Here is a 19,399-nt window from a genome sequence, read left to right on the forward strand (position 1 = left end):
AGCTTATATTTTGAAAACAATCATTGACATAATAGCTGGAAAAAAAAAATGAAGGAACCCATGTTATCTGAAATGTAGCATGAAATCAATGCTACAAAAGATGAAATAAAAGGATTAAAGCATAGAGTTCAAGTCCTTGAACTCTATCATTTTTCGCCTGAAGAAAAGGTTCGGAGTAAAGGCAATTGAACTAAAACTAAAAGCAAGTTTCAACATCTGATGGATGACTTTGCAAAAAAGAAGAAAAATAAACCACCAGAGTATGAACCAGTATTACAGCTTGCCGATCCAAACAACAGTATCTCAACCCTGAAGTATGTTAATAGCATCGATAAGGTAATTTCTCAAAAATGGTATTCTATAATTACCTTTGCTATTAACAAAACTTTCAGGTTTTCTTTTGAAACACTCATTGACTCCGGAGCAGATCTAAACTGTGTAAATGAAGGAGTTACCCACTAAGTACTTCTCAAAAACTTCTCAAGGTCTGTGTAGTGCAACTAATCAACCCATGAAAATCCAATATAAGGAGTCGGATGCCGCGGTGATTCAAGAAGAAGTTTGTTTCGAAACCCCTTTTATTATGGTTAAAGGACCAAACCATGCTGTGATTTTAGGTATTCCTTTTATCAACATGCTTTACCCATTTAAAGTTTTAGAAGAAGATATTGAGACTGAAGTAGAAGGAACAAAGGTAAAGTTCACATTTTCCAGAGAACCTCAAATGCAGTATGTAAATGTCATACAAAAGAATATTCAAAACAAAGAAAAATTTCTTTGTTCTCTGAAAGAAGAAATGCATTTTAAAAGGACTGAAGAACAACTCACACAAAGATAGTGAAAGAAAGGGTTAAGTCCATACAAAAGGAATTTGAAAAACAAGTCTGTGTTGAAATTCCAAACGCCTTTTGGGATCGTAAGGTACATATTATCGAATTACCCTATGAGCCTGATTTTGATGAAAAGAAAATTCCTACTAAGGCTCGACCCATTCAAATGAATAGCAAACTGATGGAGATTTACAAAAAAGAAATCAACGAACTTCTTGAAAAGAAGTTAATCCGAAAGTGCTACTCTCCTTAGAGTTGGTCAGCATTCTATATAGAAAATGCCGCTGAACTTGAGCGAGGAGCGCCAAGGTTAATTATCAATTACAAACCTTTGAATAAAGCTCTTAGATGGATTAGAAACCCTATTCCAAATAACAAAAATCTGCTAGATAGGCTAAATCAAGCTTTAATATTTTCTAAATTCGATATGAAGTTTGGATATTGGCATATTCAAATTGCTAAAAAGAGAGGTATAAAACTGCATTCAATGTCTCATTTCAGACAATATGAATGGAACGGATGCCATTTGGATTAAAGAATGCTCCTTCTGAATTTCAAAACATAATGAATGACATCTTTAATCCTTACTCCACTTTTATTATTGTCTATATTGATGATGTTTTAGTCTATTCTAATTTGTTAGAACATCACTTTAAGCATTTAAGTATTTTCTTGAAAGTGGTGAAGAGTGCAGGTTTGGTCATCTCGGCACGAAAGATGAAACTCTTTCAAACCAAGGTTCGATTTTTAGGGCATAATATTCTTAAAGGAATAATTTTTCCTATTAATAGGGCTATCAATTTTGCTGATAAATTTCCGGATGAAATCCTGGATAAAAAACAATTGCAAAGATTTTTATGCAGTTTAAATTATGTAGGTGAGTTTTACAAGGACCTCGCCAAGGATAGCAAGCCTAACACACCCCGACCAAAATCAAGACGTGCCAAGATGTGACAAAGCCACTCTATAACAGGTTGAAGAAGAATCTTGTTCCTTAAACCAAGGAACAAACTCGAATGGTGCGACTCTAGAAAAGAAAAGTCAAAGAACTCCCGTGTTTAGCTCTGACAAATTTGGAAGCATTCAAAATTGTAGAAACAAATGCTTCTGATGAAGGCTATAAAAAAGTTTTAAAGTAGAAAATAAAAGATGGCAAGGAGTCTTTAGTTTGCTTCACTTCTGGTGTCTGAAAACCAACCCAGAAAAATTATTCAAATGTTAAGAATGAGCTATTATCCATAGTTCATTTAGTTACTAAATTTGAAAGTGACCTTCTTAATAAACGATTCTTGATAAGGGTAGATTGTAAGGCTGCTAAAGATATATTGCTGAAAGATGTTAAAAATTTAGCATCAAAACAAATTTTGGCTAGGTGGCAAGGGATATTGTCAACATTTGATTTTTATATAGAATACATTAAGGATGAATTTAACTCTTTGCCTAACTTCTTGACTCATGAATTTTTGCAAAGCACATCAAAGGAAGAAGGAGTAAAATCTAGCTCTAGCTGGAAAAGGCTCTACCTTGATCCAAAGAGGATCTCTTTCGACCTCCCAGTAAAATCCAAATGCCATCTCATCTGCTCTCCCTTATAATAAAGGCAGGGAAAAGGATGTAGCTGACAATCCTTTCAAATGGACCGTGTCGATTCATCTGATGAACCTAGAGGATTCTGATTTACTATTATCTTCAAGACAAGTTGGTGAAAAATATCATCGAGATCATATTCGTCATTTCCTCAAGCAAAGATACTAGTACGAAAGAATTCTGATAGAAACAGAATTAGTCGATGTTGTTCACCGATATAGAAGTGAAACCAACAACATGATAGCATTTTCAAAAATCACGATATTGAAAGTAATCTCTTTGGAAGAATGGGGAAATAGCCCCTATCATCTGCGTTTACACTCCAGCCCTGATAATGAGTCCAACAAGGTATATTATTGGGATACCTGAAAGCTTGGGATGTAGTTTTATGTTTCCAAAACATTTGCTATTCCCACACTTGGATCATCTAGTTTCTTTTGAGATCTCTGAAAAAGATTCCTAATTGGTTTAGAACATGGTTTATTGTTTGGATCCTAGTATGGATTATCTACCCCAAGTCATTGTTGATTCTTTTCTAGATAATTTTAGTAAAGAAAATGTTGATTATCCTGAAAAAAGAAAGTTGTTTCTTTAGTTCATGATAATGTATGATCTTAATTGGATCCTGAAATGGGATTATGGTTTTGTTGACGACAATGATGGTTCTTGGGATTTTGCTCCCTAGCTTGAGAGAAAGCTTTTTATTCGCTAGTGGGATAAGTTCCACTTGGATCATCTCAAGCCAAAATAATCTAGGTTGATAGGCAGAGTGCAGTTGAACCTTCCCATTCAACCCCTGAATCATCATCATCATCAAAGACTGAAAAGCTTAAGTCTTTAATCAAGTCCAACCCATCTTGCTCAAAGAAAGATCTAAAGGACAAAGTTCTAAAAATCCTTAAGATTGACCGTCTAGATGACGAGGAGATGAAATCTGAAGCCGCGTCATCTCAGCATAACATGGATGAAGACTATGATAATGATAATAAGGATGACTGCTATGGAATCTGTCCTTCGATCCGTTCAAAGAAATAAAGCATGAAATGCTTTTTCTCTGAATAAAGAGAAGATAAGATGATGTCTGATATCTAGACGCCGACCATTATTCCCTTTTCAAAATAATTGTCCTTTGATTCCTGTAGCTGCTTGTTGTTATGTACTTTTTTAGGAATCTTTCAACAATCCCTCGTGAAGCTGAGTCAGTGCCATTGCATAAAATGAAGATGCCGCTCATTATGGTAGGATGCTTTATGATGCTCCACTACCTCTTCGACACCTGGAGTTTAAGTTTGCTTTTAGTTTTCTATTTTAAGAGCCTTCGAGCTCAGTTGTTTGTACGCTTAAGACTTTCGCATTGTAAAATATACTACTAAGTGCTTTTCTTTGAGTGATATCTCTCTTTTCAACTTTGGTGTTATCTTGTAACATTGAAGATGAATAAATTAATATAAGCGTGCTTCCTTACTTTATACCTATTTTATCATTTTCTATTGCAATCTTTACTTATCTTTTACTTCATCTTTGTTTATTTCAATTCCTAATTATTGTGTTGTTATCTTTATATATATATACACACACACACGTCAAAATAATTAAAAATGTCTAACTTTGTTTTAATTTATAATTAAGTCTATAAATAGGCAGAGTTAGACGTTAGACGTTTATAGACTTAATTATAAATTAAAACAAAGTTAGACGTTTTTAATTATTCTGACGAGACTTAATTACACGCACACACGAAATTGGAGTCCGGCTAAAAAAATGACCCACTCAAAAGACGAAAATGTCCTTCTGCTTAATATAATTGCCCTAGGGTTTTCTTAGCAATCCTCTTTTAAAAGGAGGGTTTCAGGGTTTATTTTAGCCGAAGGGAAGAGGAGATTTCGCCGCATCTCTCCCCCAGTCCAGAAACCATGGGTACCAGTCAGACCTCTCTCTCTCTCCCCTCTCTGTGTGTGCTGCAATGGCTGATGGTTTTGTGTTTGTGATAATATGCAGGTATCTCACGTGACTCGATGCACAAGCGCCGTGCCACTGGAGGCAAGAAGAAGGCATGGAGGAAGAAGAGAAAGTAATTACTCTTCCACCTTCAACCCCATTTCTCTTCCTTTTCTCTCTGCTTTACTCTTTGATTGCTTTTTTCTAATTTCTTTCATTTTCTATTATTTGTTATTTGCCCTTTGTAATATTTTTTTTATTCATTTGTTCTGTTGCAGTTAGGCTACAGATCTGTTAATAATCGTAAATTATTTCTGAGTTTTTCGTTATGTTCTTTGATTTTTTATGATGGTTGGTGTCTGCTTTTATCGGATTGTTAGGCTAAACACTGGTTCCTCTATGGTAATTATGATTAGTGCTTGTCTGAGAGAATGAGATTTGTATCTTAACTTGTAGATAGCAAATGCAACTAAAGCTTTCACTCAATTTTTTCGGACTTGTTTAGGCTGAAATTCCGAGTTTCATCTGTTTTGAATTTTTGGGTTTTTTATGCTTTTTTTTTTTTTTTTTTTTTCTTTTTTAATGTTTAAACTATTGCTACATGGCTCTATCTGTTTCATGTTATATAGGTTTTACAACTTTGGTGCATAAAGGAATTTTAATTTCAGTTTGTTGTTTCTGCCGGTAATGAATTGAGGAATTTGTTAATTTGTTTAATGTACATCCTTATTTAGTTGCTTAGTTCAGGCAGTGATATCACTAGAAAGAAATGATATGAGCGGTCCCAGGTTTACCTCTGGCTGCCCCGCAAGAAAAAGCATAAGATAGAACCGTTTAGATCTTGAATCCCATGGGACAATCAAGCTACGAACTGTATGAGAACTCAACCTATGTAATAATTTTGTGCATGTGCCGTTGCCAAGAATGGTGAAATTTCCGTTTTCTTATCTGCTCAAATATTTTATCAAGAGTCAAGCTGAAGGGTTTTTAATCATGTTCAGGGTTTCTGAAGAATAATAGTGTGGACTTTGCTTCAAAGCTAGACAATTGTTGTGTTGTGGATTTCTAATTGTTTTTCATTCTTTGTCATATACAGGTATGAGCTCGGACGTCAGCCTGCTAATACAAAGCTCTCAAGCAACAAGACTGTAAGGAGAATCCGTGTTCGAGGAGGCAATGTGAAGTGGAGAGCTCTCAGGTTGGATACTGGAAACTTCTCGTGGGGCAGCGAAGCCATTACTCGTAAAACCCGTCTCCTGGATGTTGTATACAATGCCTCAAACAATGAACTTGTTAGAACACAAACTCTGGTGAAAAGCGCCATTGTCCAGGTGGATGCCGCTCCATTTAAGCAGTGGTATCTTCAGCATTATGGAGTTGAAATTGGCAGAAAGAAGAAGTCTGGTGCTGCTAAGAAGGATACCCCAGACGTAATTTTTGTGAATTCGAAACTTTTATTTGCTACAGTGGGGATAATTTCTAGACCCTCTACTTACCTAAGTATCATCATTGTTATTGTTGAACAACTTGGGTTGTAAAATTAGTATTCACTTCTGAATGGTTGCACTATGACTTGTAACTGCACATAGTTCTTGAATTGCACTGTGAATGTAGTGAGATTAGTGTTGAGAGACGAAGTGATTCAAATCTTAGTGTCCTATTTGTTGGTAGTAAAACAAGAATGATGTAGGTATTTATTGTTAGGGCCCATCAAGGTCTTTTTAGTAACTTCATAAACTACCTTTGTTTCTCATCAAACTCATATGTGTGGATCTGCATGGTTTGTGAAATAAGGATATTGGTTTCTTATAGGCGTTCATGTTGTCATCTGTCTTTTAAAGTCCTTACTTTATACTTGTTAGTGGATGATAATTTATTTCATTGCCAAACTAACTAGTTCCATCGTTATATGTACAAGCAGGAAGGAGAAGGAACTACCGAGGAAGCAAGGAAGAGTAATCATGTTACCAGGAAGCTTGAGAAGCGTCAGGAAGGTCGCACTCTAGATTCCCATATAGAAGAGCAGTTTGGAGGTGGGAGATTGCTCGCTTGCATATCTTCGCGTCCAGGCCAATGTGGCAGATGTGATGGGTGAGTCTAATAATAACATGTGATACTATCTATCTTCAGTTGTATATCTTTTGTTTGCGTCGTCTTATTTTGTTTTGCAAACTTGTTTGTCAGGTACGTCTTGGAAGGTAAGGAACTTGAGTTTTACGTGAAGAAGCTCCAGAGGAAGAAGGGAAAGGGTGCTGGCGCTGCTGCATAAAACAGTGTGTTGACGAGGCTCTTTCTTTTTTTGGCTTTCTATGAGATCTGTTTTAGCTGTAATCTTTTTCATTCATCTGGGACATATATGTTGGTTTCCTGTGTGCTAATGCAAATTTTCAACTTTTGCTTGGCATATCCGGTATTCCAGACTTCCGAAGATTTTGACCGTTTCATTCAATTGATATTTTTATGGTGCAAGTCGAAGTAAACTGGTGGTGAATGTTGAGTTTGGTGGATTTGGATGCTTTTCAACCTGGAGTTTTATCAACTCTTTAAATCTTGTGATAATTGAGTGCTTTTTGATCTGATTCTATTGCAGAAAATTAGGTTTTTAAAGCATTGAAAACTTGTCGGTCAACGATAGTCTGCTAACTTAATTGAATTTCGTTGACATTCAAAATAGTATGTACACATCAAGTATTATCTTTTGTATGTAAGTAGCATGTATGTTAACAAAGTTTCCGTACGGTTTTCAATCCTTGCTGGTTTGAACTATAATCCATAATTTCAATTCCGGAATTTTTGAACCACGCTCTCAACTCCATCATCTTGTCGTAGGTGGTGCAATTCATTTTGAAACCAGCATCAGCGGGGGCAGAGTATTCGAAAACAAAACTAGAGGACAAGGATTAGAATTGAAGGAAGGTCAAGGGTTCGATCCCTTTCCGCGTGCCGAAAATAAACACACACAGTCGAAGTCACAAACTCACAAGCTGAAAGATACAGCAGACAAAATTGCAAGCATACTCATAAATCAAGTTCAAGTTTTGGCTCCACGCTGCTGTCGCAGCTGATGCAACAGATTCTCAATCATCCTGACCAGTCTATCACGCAATTCAGATAGTGTAGTTGGGATTGGATGGAAATACTGATAATGGCAGCTGGGAAGCGTGCCCCATTTTAAGTCGCATTTGTAAACTTGGGAAGACCTTCCTAGTTGCATCGGTCTTAGGTTGCCAACATCAGCTAATGAAGTTGCGGATTTTGTGGCGTCGCATTATGGTGCGGAGATGAGCGACGACTCTTCGTTTGTGGGAATACTAAACAGTGTTTCTTGTTAGCCTGTCGTAGGCTTTCGTTTGTTCCCCTTGGGCTTGGGCCTGGTATGAATATTCCAGTTTCCTGTTTCCAGTTTCTCAAACATCTTAGTTAATAAAAAAGGAAAATAGGTTTATGTCTCGATGCCGAAGGAGAATGCAAGGTCAAATCTTGTGTTCAGGTGGCCTGATGTTCAAACTTCAAAGCCAGACCTTAAAGCTCACAGTGAAGTGCTTATACAATAGGCTAAAAGGTGGTACAGAGCCTCACCCTACGTAACCCGTTGAGAGGCGGAGTTGGAGCCTGGAGGTGTTAAAAGATCCAAAAAAGCAGCTTAACCTGAGCCCTTGAAGTAACTATATTTCAAATCAAGGCTGATGGAAGCCCATTTCTACCGCCCTGGAAGAATATAAACAAACGACCAACTCAAGAAAAATATAAATCACATCAGGGAAGCGTAATCAGCTCAACAATTTCCAATTTCGCTCAACAATTTCCACAACATTTCTATTGTCAAGTCAATACAACGGAAAGTATCCAATAACAATAATGTCCTCAACTTCAGCCTGAAATGAATCCAAACTTTTTCTTTTCTGGCCCTAATATATTTATATAAAATAAAAAAAAATAATAATTAAAAAAAAAAAAAAAAAAAAAAAGTACATACAGCCTACCTTCATAAACCCATCAGAGTATACAACTTAAAAACTTCAGACACAAGAAAGTACCTCCTGACCTGGTTGAGTAGAGACACAAAATGTAAAAAGAAAAATCTCACAACATATCCTCCCGAATTGGCTCCGCAACCCAAGCACGGAACGCACTTTCACTCACATTCCTCTCATATACCTTTCTTTCCAAATATATCAAACTCATTTCGCCTTTCACGTCCCTTATTCTATCAAAAGGCAGTACTAAATACCTTTCCCGCACCCCCCCCAAAGAATGTTGTAAGCTTTTTTCCTTATTAAAAGAATTTTGGGGGTCTCGCCTCTCGTCTTTAGATACATTGGAAAGAAAGGAAAACAACTGAATGGAACAGGAGGACATGAGGGGGTAGAAAATCTAAACCAACCAAGTTTCCCCGCACCAAAATCAAGTGTAGCTGCAGAATTCAAATTTCTATTTGGCTCTCTCAGGATTGTACAGCCAGCCTCTGAAGATGCTCAAAGAAAACTTGAAGGCTCACATCGTCTGTGAAGATTACATCTGAACCGGCAGCCATTTCATGGGCATTGTTGTATGTTGCTGACGGGTTCAACTTTGCTAACAAGAATCTTGCCTGCAGAGCATGACAGTAGAAAACAAGTAGGCGTTCAGAACACAGCAGAAAATTCATCCAACTTCATCAAATGCAGTAGAGTTGACAACTGTCACTTGCTAAGATTAATAAGCACTACTTTTACGTGTAACTATTCTCTCCGATGAGTTGACCTTTTTCAGTAAAATATTCTGAGACAAGTAACCTTAAATAGACTGTAAAACATGTTTTAAATTATAATAAAGAAACAACTTTATAGACAACACAATTGACAAGAGTCCTAGAAATTGTCAAAATGCAAATCTGGGGCATGAGCCTTCATCCGCATTAATAATTGCTAATTTTACTCATGGCCAACAACAAGGTAAAGACCAAACTAGCATTCTCACTAACAAACGGGTTTACAATCATTTTTAATTTATAAGTTTTAACATACTTAAAAATCGAGCCTAGATGAAAACTATCAACCGTACAACTGGGAAAGCAATCAAATAAAATCTAAGATTTTAAACAAGTTAGAAACCTGGGAGCCATGCTGATCGCACACCACCAATCTAGGGACAGGGAAACGGTCCCGAACAATCAATTGCGTATCATCATGAGGAGCTTGCAGTAGTTGTGCAAATGCCTAAAAAAGAAAAATTGAAACAATATCAACATTTGCACAACACTAGTCAGGGAATCACAAATTAAGCATTCATACCTGGTGTTCTGGCTGATTCTGGTATCCCATGTTACGCCACTGTGCTATTGTCATTCCATGGAAAATGACTATACTAAAATATGAATCCAACAGGAGAATACGGTCAGCTGCAATGGATGCTACATCCAACAATGCTGGCTGAGGCAGCGAATTAAATGAATAAGATATTAATGATGGTTGTATCATGACAGCAGCATTGCTGATATTTTCCCGATTTAACAACATGCGAAAATATGCAGTTTCATCTGGGCTGTTGTTGAAAACCTGCAAATACCCCATTTCAGATACCAAAGTGGGGAAAAGATAATATATTAGCAATAGTTTACAAAGTTATTATCAAAACAAAAGAGATGAAAAGGAGAGGGGCAATCATGGTTACCTGCACAAATTGTGAGCGTCGGAGGTTAAACATAAATTGAGGGAATAATGAGAAACAGGGATTTAAAGTAAAGGATGATGGATCATCTTTTCGATAGTCACCAAATTTCGAACAGAGGCGAATAAGTCCTCGATCCAACCATCGTGTAGCATCAAAAGATTCCTATATGAAACAACATCAAACATCTTTTCAGAAGTCTATGCTTACAAAGTTACAAGAACAATAAATAAATCAAGGAGAAAATTCATTGGTGAAGAACCAACAAAATACAAGTAATCTACAATAAGATAGCTTAGAACATTCATAAGAAAGGACGACCTATAAATTGTGTTGAAGAATTGGCTATCAAACAATTTAAAGAAACCCTGACTGGAAGTTCGAAATATTAAGAGTCCTGAGATCAAAACTTGGGGTACTAAGAAAGCAAGACCTATAAATTATGTTACGAATTTGCAATCGATCAAATTTAAGATGCACAGATTGAAAGTTTGAAATATCGCAGTACAAGTAACTTCATATACATAAATACGGTGAGTGCAAAAAACTTATCCCAACATGATTTCACTTTAGGATACTAACAGTGTATTCTTATCATAAGTTGTGAGATATGAACATAACAAATTGGAAAAGGTATGCAATAGGGATATACAAGATAACAGCAGTTGAGAATGGCTGTAAAGTACCTCTGACTCCATTTTCAAGGAAGTTTTTCTTGCCATCACTACAGCAGCAGTCTCTTGGTCAAATCCTTGAACCAATTCCTGTAAATTCAAGATCCTTCTGCGTCAGTGATATCCCTTCAATCAAGTTCGGTAACTAATAATAAGTTACCAGCATAGGAAAATATATAACAAGAAAACATATCGTTCGGCACAAGGTTCAGGATCCTATTACATAGCCAAGTATTTGATAGCAGCTTTCACAAGCAAAGAGAAAAATGACAACGCAACAACTCTAGAAATTGTTGATATACAACAAACTTGGCAAAACTAAGAACAAAATCAAAAGTACTGTTTATTCAAAATGCATACCCTTTTACAAACACTTATATTCTCTCTAGTATCCAACTCTTACTTGAACTTAATAGAAGGATTTACAAGAAAACAGTAAAAAGCAAAAGAGAAAGCAGCACAGTTTTACCTTGCTTGGTTATCTAAATAAAAGGAAGCACATGTGTGTGTATGTGTGTGTGAATGTGTCACAGCACAATCGTGCAACATAAACAAGGGTGTTTGTAACGTCCAGGATAAACTTGAATTTAAAATAACCAGGCTTCACCAAACAAACTGAAATACCTCTGGGCTAACGGAACTATCTATCCATCGTCTAGTAATTGTGGTTACTCGAAGCATCATTTGACCTTCAGGGTTTTGAAAGCTGCAATTAAGAAAGAAACCACCCAAAATTCAGTCTTCACATAGAAATAACAAGAGAAATTTAACCAAAGGGCGCCATAAGATGTTTCATCTTTGAAGGTCATGATACAATGTTCAAGCATACCTTGTAAGAAACTGCAAATACAATTGTGGATTTACAGTTCCCGGTGTATTTGACTGATCACTAGACGAGAGATCAAAGAAAACTGTCAAGCAAGTACTCCTGTCAAGGCCACACATTTTCCAAGCTGTTGTATTTCCCTCCCCTATAGCAGTATCAGCAACAGCAGGTCCTTTCTGCCAGGCTTGGAAAATTTAACATCAAACTCCACAAACACATGTCTACTTCGAATAAATTTAAATGGTTCTAAACATTATTGCCATAAATGCAAATAAATACAAGTTCTAAATCATTAAATTGTTCAACCTTCTCCAAAGATGTGCAGGGTCCAATGACCCCCTGAATTTTTATGTCCTTCGAACAGTTGATCTCAAGTGTACCACTGAAACAATAATGTCAGTAACATATAATTAGAGTTTGAACACAAATTCGTTAATGATACAAGTCAAAGCATAAAGAGCAGTGAAAAAAGGTAAGGGATTTTTACTGTGTCCATGCACATGAAAAAGGCATTGGATAGGACAAATACCTAACCTAAGGGATACGACTGTGTAAGGAATCCCATGTAATGATAAATAGTCCACTGGTACATATACCAAGCAGCCACTCACTACCTTCAGTTACTAGAATGCTAACAGCCACGCTCTACCATATGGGTCCCCTTCTCATTCTATTCTTCAATTCTTCCACCCACCCAAAATGAAAAAGGAAAAAACAAGAACAATCATGCGTATGGAAAAAGCAACTGACAAGAGCCAGCTAGTACCATTGCTAGCATTTGACCGCATACTCTACAAGCTTAAAAGTCAAAAAAATCAAGGAATGGGATTCCCAAGCCACAGCTTCATTCTTATAACCATGCTCAACGTGTATCACAAAAATAACAATTTACAAGAATCACATTTGGAGTTTCACTAGATGTTGCCAAATTCAGCTACATTGTCAGCAATACAACTTTAAAGTTGATTGCCAAACTAATTATGATGAACTCAAAATGTGAACAAAGACCATCGAAATGTTTAATGATTATTACACTTACTTGAAACATAGGCCAAGCGATTGTTCCCCTTCTTCAAAAACACGCTTGAAAGAGTCTTTGAATACAGAATGACCAAAACTTTCTGCTAGAACAACAAGCCCACCAGTTCTTTCAATTGCAACTTTCATTTCTGCAACCCCAACCTATACAAAAGTATTGTCTCAAGTCAATGCATAATTAAAATAGAATCCAGGTGCATAAACAGAATGACATTTTTCTAGAAATTGTTAAAACGAATGACATTTTTCTAGAATTTTTTTTGTCAATTTATTTAACATACATTAAATAAATTGACAAAAATTTCTAAGCAGCATTAGAATGACATTTTTTTCTAGAAATTGTTAAAATGAACGACAATGACTGTTATAGTGTGTGTGTGGGTGTGTGCTAAGACAAATTTGCTGAATTACACACAAAGAGCTCATATTACATGATCAAACCTATAAAATCACTACACAATAGGATCAGAGATATAAACATGAATTCGTAAGATCACAATTAACTGCTCAATCTTAAAGTTGTTTGAAATTTTGACCATTTCATGAATACATCTGATGCTTTGCAGCTTTAACAGCTCATTGGCATATTAGATGCCAAACTAAAGGCATACATCTGTGACCCTTTTGTTCTTGTTTAGGTTTCGATTCATGGACTTCCTATATACAGTACCAATGGTGCTTTAGTTAGCGATTTCATACAGCTTCAAGGAAGAAGCCATGGTCTGGCATTCAACTATTTTATATTTCAAACTTCAAACTGTTTCAAATTTTCAAATAAACCTTACCTGTGTGATAAAAGAAATACAACCCAATAAATTAAGAAATGTGAGTCTAACAAGCAATATTCTAACCAAAAAAGTTTCTGTTCCATGAGTCTTAACTGCATTGGAGAAGATCACATGATTGTGAAGTTGCATTGTTAAATTGTCCAAAGATGTATACACTGCTCATTTGATTCTAACAACAAATCACAAATGGTTCATCTACTGCTTCAAGGAAGTGAAAGACGGACTGAGAAACGTGAGCAATCCATGAAACAACAGCAATGAAAATACATCCAAACCAAACCAACAATGCTATGTTAACAGTCTGGATGCTAATACAGGTCAACCATGCACAAACAGGAACATAAGCCCTAATAACTGAATTGATGATCCAGTTTACACAGGGAAAACATAAATAAAGCCAGAACTGCAGGAATAACTGTTGAAACAAAGACAGACCTGATCGAGTGCAGATGCAAACAGGTCTAAGACATGGCCTTGGCTAACCAGCTGTTTTGCAAGATTTTCATAAAACTTGATTGCTTTCTTAAAGTACGGTGCCGCATCCTTATCCAGATCTTTGTGGGAACGTACTGGGTCTGACATATCTTTCGATACAATCTGCATAACTTTCATAAATCAACATCTTTCTCATCTAGAATTTGAATAAATCATATTACTTCCATTTATCAAATTAAGTGATAATATGCACCAATGGACCCATATCCTTCATTATGCCTACTTACACTGATTTATTGTAGATTTCTAAAGTAACTACGGCCATAAGACAAAAATAAAAATTTAGATACACATATTCATGCATTCCAGAACATCAAGTCACAAGCACAACAGAACTCTAAAGCTTTACCGCGCCAGGCCCCTCAGTGCATGGACCGCCAACCAAAGCTACAATGCGAGCCCCAGTCCCAGGCAGACAAGCTCCAAGTAACCCTGCAGCAACACTCAACGCCACTCCTGTGCACCTGGAAGCACGACTTCCTTGTGGCACAGGCCACTGGTCCGTTTGCAATTCATCCAACAGCTGAAAATTCACAAATTCAGACCCAATTAGCAGAACCCAAATACACCATTTATTAAAATCAACCACAAAAATACAGAAACCAATCAATCACACTCAAAATCCCACCGTGTTCAGTGTGTATTCGCAATCTGAAGCAGGCAACAAAAAGCGGTTTACACCAGCATTGGGAATTCCCATTTGCACCCCCTTCGGCTGGTACCCTCCGACACCAATTGGACCAGGTCTCCGACCAAGAACGCTGAGACCCAATTGCTCCAAAACCTGATCCTTTGAAATCTCCTTACTACCCCGAAAGACATACACTTTCGACAAATCAGAGAACCCCAATTCATGGACCTGAACTTGGGTTCCATACGAAACGAACCCAACAAGCGCATTATCGGGCAGCAAACCAAGTGCCCTTTTGAGCGCCGATTTGACATATTCCATCTCCTCCTCGATCATACACGTGTCGAGCACGAAGACAAAAACCGGGGACGGCAGAGATTGAGGGGCGGCGGAATCGGTCGGCAGTGCGTATTGGAGGGTGGTGTACTGAGGGTAGAGTTCACCAGGGAGATTGGTCTCAGAGATCGCGGCGTAGTGAGGCGGGAAGTGATTGCGCTGGTAGCAGAAGGGGCAGATCCAGATCTTGGCGGTGAAGTCCACGCGCGCAAAGGGGTTCAGCACGGCAGAGCAGGTCTTGCAGCGGAGCGGCGCGTAGGGGAGCGTGGGGATGTCGGGGTGGGACCGGATCGGGGAGATGCAGGCGGCCAGTGGGATCACGCACTTGCTGGCCTCCACCTTGGTGCGTGGCCAGACGTTCCAGGTCATCCGAACTCCGTCGATCCCTTCCGGGTCTGTGTTCGCCATCTCCGACATCTTTCAAATTCTCAGCTCCTGAATGCGAATTGGGGTTTGATCGGATTGAAATTCGAGCCCTTTTTTTGTTTGAAGGATGGGGGAAGCGGGGGAGGGTTTGTTCTTGCAAATTTTTAATTTTTTTTCTTTTCTGGGGAGAGAGGAGGCGACGACCCCTCGAGAAAGGAGAGAGAAAAGGGGCCACCGCAATTCGCAGGGTCAGAGAGAGAAAGAGGAGAAAGAGAGAGGGAAAGAGGGAGTCTCTCTGAGACGTCGAGAAATTGGAGGTTTGGTTTTACGTGTTATGGTGTTCAAAGGAGAGAAAAAAGGGGATGATCTGAATCTGGAAAGTTACAAAATTCTATTTGTGTAGGAGAGTGCCTACCCTTTTTTATTATGAACACCATTTTTTAATTTTTCATTCTATAATAAAATTGATTGGAACAACCAATGGCGATTTATCTCTGTGGTAAAAATTAATTATGGTTATGCACGTTTACGCATCTTGTATAGGTTCGATTCCATCAATTTCACTTTTTATTAATCATTAACACCAATATTCTGTTAAAAAAAAAAGTTGTAAGATTTCTTTTTATGAGTTCATGACATACCCCATTGAAATTAAAGCGTGCTGGCCGTCACGTGAGGATGACGTAGTTATGTGTACAGTGCGAAAACAAAATTAATAATAAAAATGCGAATAAATAAAAACCAACCACCAGCAGTACTAGCTAAGATAACATGCTAGCGCGAGATTAAGTGTGAAATACACAACTAGAGCATAAGTAGCCTAAGTGCAGTCCAGCAGGACAAATGCTAATTATACAACACCAAAAGATGACCATACAATGGTGATAATCTGTCGGAGTTGCCGTGGATTCCTCGCAAGCCACCAAAAAGCACTCTTAACTAGAACCTGGAGGGGTGCAAAACAGAAAGTGTGAGTGGGCAAAAACAAAGCTTTTCAAAATCATTTCATTTCTCAAAAGTTCTAACCCCTCGCTGTAAAACTTGTATAATTTTCTAGAAAATAGAATATATATATATATATATATATATATATCTATCTATACCACAACCATGCTCAGAATAGCAAAATTCACCAATATGTCATGTCAAATATCTCAGCATAAAAAAATATATGTAAGCCATGTGATATAAATCAATGCAAATGATATGTCAGCCGGAGTCACCTAATGTGACCTGTACGGCTGAATCTAGAGCTCATCCATCTAGCCGGAGTCACCTAACGTGACCTATACGGCTCAAATCCACATCTCAACAAATATACTTGCACACGAGTCGGAACCACCTAAAGTAGTCTATAAGATAGGACTGGGTGTAAATAAATACGTTCAAGTGCTACGATCACGTGAAGACTGTACGAATAATCACGGGTCACCTACGAGTCGGAACCACCTATAGTGGTCTGTACGACAGGACTGTGCACCTAACTTAGATCCAAGATGAGCGTATGGTGTGGGAGGTGAACATCACGTGAAGGACTGCCCTAACTCTGGGCGGGAGCACTAACACCTGGGTGCAGGTTTATGAGCTCTCAACACATCTCACATAAAAATCAATCTCACAACCATAATCTATAAACTTACCTGGCACTTACCTGTGCGTTCGCAGCACCAATCATAAATATATGCAACTACTAATGCATGAGTAAAATAGGCATATACTTTGCATGGCATTTCAAGACGTATAATCATTCAAATTCATTTTCTGGGACAAATACCAAGTATATAGGTATATACTGAAAACCAAAAGCCCACTCACTAGTATGTGGGTCATAGACCCTGAGCCTCGATTGACTGCGCTCCTCTTGAGGATAAGTCTCACCTATATGCGAAACAACTATATAAACGTTAATTTAAAGCACATAAACAAAATTAGCTAATAACTTCTCCAAATGGGGTGTTTGAATATACCAACATGATCTACTCAACACCACGAACATCCCATATTTTTAGAATAATTTTCCGATCACCCACGTGCCGGCCACACGCAGGCACGTGCCTTGCACACGTACGGAAACCCTAACGGCGTTAGGGAAGATTCGTCCAAAAATGGAATATACCGTTATATATACCTGACGCCATTAGTAACGTCGTTAGTATATTCCGTCAAAGCTGACGAAATATTCTTCGTCTTCTTTGGTGATCCTCACTGGAGCTGCCGTCGGCCGCCGTCTGCGTCGTCGGAAACTAGAAAAACTTAGAACTTCAATATCTTCTTCATTTCTCAACCAAATGCCATGAAATTTGTACCAAAATGAAGCTTACAATGAGAAGAACATAATCATACCACTTTGGGGGACCTAAAACCAAGGGAAAGTCGCCTGAAAAACCTTCGATATTCTGACCAAACCTGCAACTCGCTAAACCTGGGCTTCTCGACATCCAAATCACTTCAAAATTACTCCCCGAGCTTCATGAAGATGTTTTAAGGCTCTCTAGAAGCTTAAAACTCTTTGAAAACTTCACGATCACGTTTGCATGAATAGTACTCCATATCGGGGTTCTTGGTTCCAAGGGTTTCCGAGGTTTTCACGTCCAACCACCACCACCAATTAACTCCTAAGCTTGCAAGGAGTCCAAAAACACCATTCACGACCTCGATCTGTGATGTTTGAAAGGTTTTTTAGGGTTGTCCGAACCGGTTGTACGGAAATGGCAAGAAAATCCGAGAGAGGGAGGAGAGGGAGAGTACACGAAAGTGTGGTATGGGTGTGTGTGATGTCCAGCTGAGTCACCAACCAAAAACAAATAAAAATAAAACCTAAGTCTAATTTCCTAATTGGTTCCAAAATATTAGGGAGTTAGCATATTGGTCCACAACCAAAGTAAAACCACACGACACCAGGGTACTTTAGTAATTTCACGCCATCGATACAAATATTTCAAGACGGGCTGTCACAGTTCATATTTTTTGGGACATATTTGAGTCCATCTTTTTTGGGACATATTTTTCTTTATTTGCGAGAAAATAATTTGTGGAAATCATATTTGCCAAAATTTTCAATAATCAATTTTTTTATTTTCTTTTTTAAAGAAATAATTTGTGGTAAGCTACGGTTATTCACAATTTTCAAGAGTTACAAAGATTCACAAAGACATTTTAGCCTCTTCCTGACCACAAGTCTGGCTTTCACAACAGCAGTGGGTTTCGAACCAAATTTTCAATAATCATTAATTAAGACATTTTATAATAGTGTATTTGGACAAGGTTGTGACAGCCCGTCTTGAATCATTTGTACCATAGGTGTGAAATGACGATTTTGCCCTTGGTGGTTAATTGCCATTTTGGGGTGTTGTTTAGTTGTTCTTTTTGGTTGTGAACTCATCTAGGACCACACACCCACACACACACACCTGCGACTCTCTTTCTCTTTTCTCTCTCGGACTTTCTTCCATTTCCTTTGCAAGTGTACAGACAACCTCCATCCAACCATTTCTAGCACAGATCGTGTTTATTGTTGGTGTTTTTGGACTCCTTTCGAGCTTAGGAGTCGATTGGTGGTGTTGGTAGGACGTGAAACCCTCAAAAACCCGAGAACCCAGTTTTGGTGCACTGTTCATGCACTCGTGATCGCAGAGGTTTCATCAAGTTTTGAGGTTGTATGAAGCTTTAGGACGTCTTCACGAAGCTTGGGGAGTAATTTTGAAGTGTTTTGGACATCGGGAAGCTCGAGTTCATCGAGTTATAGGTTTAGTCGGATTATTGAGGTTCCTCCGATGAGATTTCGTTGGATTTAAGTTCCAAAAGTGGTAAGGTTTTGTTCTACTCGTTGTAAGCTTCATTTTGGTACAAATTTCATGGAATTTGGTTAAGAAATGAAGAAGATATTAAGGTTTGAAGTTTTTCCAGAAACCAGCGAAATTTCAAGTTGCAGACGGCGGCGACATGCGAGGCTCACCGAAGAAGGAGGTGAATATTCTGTTAGAGTTAAAGGAATATTCTAACGGCGTCAGGTAACGGCCGTTAACTTCTGTTAGGGTTTTAACGGAATATTCCCTAACGGCGTTAGGGTTTCCACACACGTGCCAAGCACTTGCCCATTCGTGACCGGCACGTCTGGCCGTGCCTTGGCAGGCGCGTGGCGGAGCATGAGAGGTCGAAAAATTATTTTAAAAATATGGGGATGTTCGTGAGGTTGAGTAGAGCCTGTTGGTATATTCAAACACCCCATTTGAGCAATGTAT

The 19,399-nt window shown here is 38.1% G+C and overlaps 2 protein-coding genes across 2 annotated transcripts; one reads left to right on the forward strand and one right to left on the reverse strand.

Moving 5' to 3' along the window:
• The first annotated feature begins 4,195 nt into the window (after positions 1-4,195).
• On the forward strand, positions 4,196-6,759 carry LOC137737040 (small ribosomal subunit protein eS8-like). Its single transcript, XM_068476390.1, has 5 exons — positions 4,196-4,334; positions 4,416-4,488; positions 5,452-5,785; positions 6,277-6,446; positions 6,540-6,759. Exons 1-5 carry the CDS (start codon positions 4,331-4,333, stop codon positions 6,622-6,624), a joined length of 666 nt encoding a protein of 221 aa, XP_068332491.1. The 5' UTR covers positions 4,196-4,330; the 3' UTR covers positions 6,625-6,759.
• A 1,366-nt stretch (positions 6,760-8,125) lies between these two features.
• On the reverse strand, positions 8,126-15,563 carry LOC137737119 (protein transport protein SEC23 E-like). The gene is made up of 12 exons (XM_068476503.1): positions 14,454-15,563; positions 14,175-14,348; positions 13,766-13,927; positions 12,544-12,686; positions 11,811-11,886; positions 11,508-11,680; positions 11,303-11,384; positions 10,691-10,768; positions 10,008-10,169; positions 9,629-9,892; positions 9,449-9,553; positions 8,126-8,946 (listed from the first exon to the last, which is right to left on the reverse strand). Exons 1-12 carry the CDS (start codon positions 15,207-15,209, stop codon positions 8,800-8,802), a joined length of 2,322 nt encoding a protein of 773 aa, XP_068332604.1. The 5' UTR covers positions 15,210-15,563; the 3' UTR covers positions 8,126-8,799.
• Positions 15,564-19,399: the final 3,836 nt, after the last annotated feature.

Source organism: Pyrus communis, chromosome 6, assembly GCF_963583255.1.
Source record: "Pyrus communis chromosome 6, drPyrComm1.1, whole genome shotgun sequence".
NCBI classification, from domain to species: Eukaryota; Viridiplantae; Streptophyta; class Magnoliopsida; order Rosales; family Rosaceae; genus Pyrus; species Pyrus communis.